The sequence below is a fragment of the Mastomys coucha genome, chromosome X, assembly GCF_008632895.1.
Source record: "Mastomys coucha isolate ucsf_1 chromosome X, UCSF_Mcou_1, whole genome shotgun sequence".
In the NCBI taxonomy this organism is placed as follows: domain Eukaryota; kingdom Metazoa; phylum Chordata; class Mammalia; order Rodentia; family Muridae; genus Mastomys; species Mastomys coucha.
Genome location: NC_045030.1, coordinates 158,559,242 through 158,564,226, shown reverse-complemented (window position 1 = coordinate 158,564,226; position 4,985 = coordinate 158,559,242). Strand labels below are relative to the sequence as shown.

At 35.3% G+C, this 4,985-nt stretch overlaps 1 protein-coding gene across 3 annotated transcripts in view; it reads left to right on the top strand.

Annotated features, from left to right (window-relative positions):
* The window catches only part of Glra2 (glycine receptor alpha 2), a 204,574-nt gene extending 200,123 nt beyond the window's left edge, over window positions 1-4,451 (top strand). For all 3 annotated transcript variants that reach the window (XM_031371060.1, XM_031371052.1, XM_031371071.1), the window contains one exon: window positions 2,901-4,451. In XM_031371060.1, coding sequence (XP_031226920.1) covers window positions 2,901-3,179 — 279 coding nt within the window. In that variant the 3' untranslated portion in view covers window positions 3,180-4,451. The remainder of the gene's footprint in view (window positions 1-2,900) is intronic.
* Window positions 4,452-4,985: the final 534 nt, after the last annotated feature.

The window sequence follows — 4,985 nt, the reverse complement described above, 5'->3', positions numbered from 1 at the left end:
ATTATTCAATCTGTCAGGCTGAATATTCTTTGACACATTCTATATAAGATAATACCTCTAGGTTATCTTTCCCATTGCATTCTAAAAATCTATACAAGTAGAGATCCTTACCTCCAAATACATTAACTGTCTCACAAAATCTAGCCGAACCCTTGACACAAAATCAACACTCAACAATTAGTTGCTGAATGAAAACTTCATTTGCTTTTAGTAAGCTATGGGCCATCGATCATTAAACTAACTTCTATAGGATAATCTAACAGAAATCACAGTAAGGAGGGATGGCTTTATAAAGTACCAGTTTCACAATTATTTTTTAGAAGAACTTAGGTCTGATTCATTGTGATTATAAGTGGACTGATTAAAGGTTATAATTAATGTCCTTATTGATTGCACTAGAGTCACTTGTTGATAAGAAAGATGAAGAATTCATGCCTGGTACTATAAACAAGGGCAATTACCCATGGCCAATAAGGTTATGGAGTCTAGAAGAGAAACTACTACTCTTACTTCCATAAGCCAGTAGGATTCCCAGTAACACTTTAAATATGTATTCTTACAGCCACAGATAAGTGTACCTGTCAGCTCTCATCAAAGAAACTCCATTTTGCAGCAAATAAATACTATTAGACAACTGGTCAAAATGCAGAGAGCAAATGGCTGTTGAGTATCTATCCCCAACAGATCCATCTGCAACATAACTCTCATACCTAAGACTCAGGGGACATCACACAAGAGGAGGTAGAAAGATCCAATGAGCCAGAGGACCAACACATCTGCTGTTAAATAGTATAATTTATGTCTGACAAAGAGCTTCACTGGTAAAAAAAAGATCTTAAAACTGTGGTCACCAAAAAAAAACTTCACAATGACAATCCCAAAATGATATCCCAAAATTAATATGGGAAATCTCCCAAAGCCTCATTCCTAGATGAAGAGCTATAGGCCATTAGTGGCTGCTAAGAGGGGGAGAATCAGTCTCCATGGATGACCCCTCGGTAAGTTGTCCAATCCTAGATAGTCAGCCCTAAACTTGTGTACACATGAACACACTAGACAGAATCAGCATAATGTATTTATATAGACACACACATGTAACAATAGTCATTAAAGAAGAAGAGGTCATGAATTTGAGAGGGGCTTATGGGAGAAGTTCAAGTGGGGAAGTATGGGGTGAAAATGCAGCAGTCATGCATGAAATTCTAAAACAGTAATAAAATAGATACAAATATCAATGAATAACTAATGTATCAAATGAATGAGCCTTCTGTTTCCTAGTCTGACTTTCCTAGAAATCATATATACATATATGGAATGAACTGCCTAACAATTACTCACATCAACTAGCTCTCTAACTCAAATTCTAAGTCGTTGCCAGGTTGCAATGGCATATTTAGCCATGTTTAGGGCTTTATCACCAACAGCACTTTATCACAATGGGCAGTGTTGAGAAACCAAGGCTTGAAGGACTCTAGGGAACTCTATTATTCATTTTCAAGCAGCATGTATTTCTCTTAGAGGGAAGTAGCATGTACTAATCTGGATAAGTAAGACACATGGAAGTCAATCTGTTTTCCTTCCTGACTTCTGGAATGGACCATCTGAGTACATGAACTATAATCCCTACCCATTCTGGAGTGCTTACACGTCTCTTTAATCCATGTGCAGCTGTCTCTCCATTTTATACTCAATAAAGAAGTCTAAAAATATCTACTCTTGCCTCTACCTATCTAGGTCCTCCTGTGACTTTAAAACCTCATTTGAATATATGAGATACAATTTGTCCTCACTCCATTTGGGATATAAATGAGCTTACATTCATAATATGTTCAAAGTTCTCTATTTCGCATAGTTTTTATATGTGACTGAAGGTACTACACATATAGTTAACAATGATAAGTAATAGTAATACCAAGTTTTCTTGAATTTTGGGAAACATACCTTTACCATTATTAGGTAAGCTTAAAAGTACAGCAGAGAATTATACATTATTATAAGAAGTAAACTAGACAAAAGGGAAAATAATTTGATCCATGACTATGTATAGATAGGTTGGTATCAAGTAAGTCATTAAATTCCACCATATGATCCCTCCTTTGACTCAACTTCACACTGTGATCCCATTTGTCTCTAAGGTGATTTGCCTTTCAGACCAAGTGATAAAAACTATTTTCTGTCTTGCATCTAATTTGTGAAGAAATAATCAGCATAAAACACCACTGGCATTGACTAAAATGGTATGCTTAACTACCATAAAGATTCTTAGTAGCTTAAGAATCAATGTTAAAAATAAATACTGGAAACACTGTCTGTACAACAGATATACATAATAAATGATGAATATATAATCTCCACTGTATAGATGAAATGAACTGGGGGATGGGCATAGGAGAAACAGTATATTAAGGGGTTCATCTTAAATCAAATATTAACTAAATAACCAAACCATAAATGGGTCATGGTACTAAAAGTTCTTAACTCACGGACAGATATATAACAGTAATTCAGAAAAGGTGTTTTGGGAGAAAGAAGAAATGAATGAATGACACTTCATATATTTATAGTATAACACTAGAATTTTGGAAACTTGTTTTAAAACAGTCTAATCAAATCTATAGATTGGTAAACATGATTTATAAAACTGAATACTGAATATAGCATAGATGTTGGTGTTTGTTGATAAATTAAAATGATCACGGAGTCATTATTTTTATATTTAATTTCTCCACTTGAAAGTTAACGAATTATATCTGTGCTATAAATAATTGAATTGAACTCAAAAAAGCACTCCCTATTTCAAGAATCTCCTACAGTAACAGTTAACGATAATTCATCCTTATAATTCTAAGGAAGCTTCCATCAAAATTGACTGACTGTGCTTCCTGTCTCTATTCTGCCAGGAAGAAGATGTTACTCGTGAAAGTCGTTTTAACTTCAGTGGCTATGGGATGGGTCACTGCCTCCAAGTGAAAGATGGCACAGCTGTCAAGGCTACACCTGCCAACCCACTTCCACAACCCCCAAAAGATGCTGATGCTATCAAGAAGAAGTTTGTGGATCGGGCAAAAAGAATCGACACCATATCTCGAGCTGCCTTCCCACTGGCCTTCCTCATTTTCAACATCTTTTACTGGATCACATACAAGATCATTCGGCATGAAGATGTCCACAAGAAATAGATGTACCCTATTGACCCTGGGACCTTCTTGCCTAAGTGTTGTGCTTGTAAATACACAGTAATAGTGTCTTTATATCGCTTCGACAGAGAAGAACATTGAGGGTGGGGGGAGGGAAATCATAAGGGTTGGGTTTCTGGCACCTACATGAAAAAAGACAGGATCTCTGGGCAATGAAGAAAATTGCACAAAATTAAGGTGTTGCAGAATCACATGAGCATAACTCCCATTCATAGTCTATAGCATTGTTCTTTCAGATGACACATCACTCAGACATGATGTGCAAGGTCAAGTTCTCGAGGGATGATTAAGTTATGGTTTAATTTGATGAGTTCTGATTCTGAAAGGTTGGTTTAATGCACGTGCACACACGTGTGCACATACATACACACACACACACATACACACACACACACACACACTGAAAATGCTTACCATCTGACAATAGTGACTAGTCTATAGTAAATTGAGGACCAAACTTTTTCAGGAAAATGCTGCCTCGTTTTTAAAACAAGCTTCCTAAGCTATGATATTTACAATGTCTGTAATTAGTGTTTCACCCGAGAAATCCTTTTGTGGGCTGTAAATTCTTTCTACGTATCCAGAAAACAACAAGATTAAACACAAATGACAAAGAACAGATTTCTACTCTACTGTCTGTGTAGGTGTGCACTTTGATATTATATTTCTTTCCTAGGTGTAAAATGGGGGTTTCGTTGTATGTTGCATAACTGATTTACTGGTATATCCTCTTAAAACAAATGCTCATTTTATTTTAGATCAAGTTAGCATACCATGTATATTTTTTCACTTTGGCTATATTTACGTGTGACTTTAAGTGCCCAAGTGTAACTTAGCTATTGCTGCCGCTAAGCCACAGTATTTATGGAGATGGTGTGTTGTGACTGGTGTAGCTCAGATTAGCTCAAACTTCCCATTTCTGCCCTCCTTGTAGCTGTAACTACTAGTCCTAATGTTGACTGACCAGTAATTTGTACTTTCAATCCAAGTGAATATCGTTTTAAATATCCTTGATTAACTTAAAAACTTTAAAACTGTACTGTGATTTTCATAACCCGTTGCCTTTTTGGTACCAGAGCTACGTGGTTTGAATCCTGGCTACATGTTTTAAGTAAGAAAAAAAGATGTATTTTTGCTTACTCAAAAGACAACCTGTAAAAATATATGGAAACAATTACATTTTACATGTGCTGTAAAAGGGATTATTTTAAAAAAGCATTTGTTCAGTTTCAATAAAGATAAGTGTGCCACTAAGTTGTCCAAAGTCTTCCAATTTTTGTACTAAAATGTCAATCACTTATGTGGCAATAATAACTTGGATGTTTTTGTGTGATCTTCCTCATAAACATGAATCATTTATATAGCTAATATACTATTTTTCTTTTTATTATAATTTCTGTTATTCTTGAGAATTTTATACATATACACAATGAAGTAGGATCCTATACAACGTACAGTTTCTTCCTCACTCTTATCAATACTTCATCCTCAAGTCTCAAAGAACATTACAGATGAAGAAACAAAAAGGATATAAGAATTGCAGGATGAGGAGGGATGCTATGAACTGCTGTCTAATAAACATAATAGAGTAATATATATCATAATAGTGTAAAATATATCATTGATGCTTATACATGTCAAGATATTTTTTCATTGTAGAAATATGGAATTGGGTTGAGTGGGATGACACATGTCTGCAATCTTAGCACTCAAGAAGATAAGTCAGAGACAGATTATCATGTGTCGAAGGCCAGCAATGTACTGCATGGCAAATTCAGGAGAGCTATG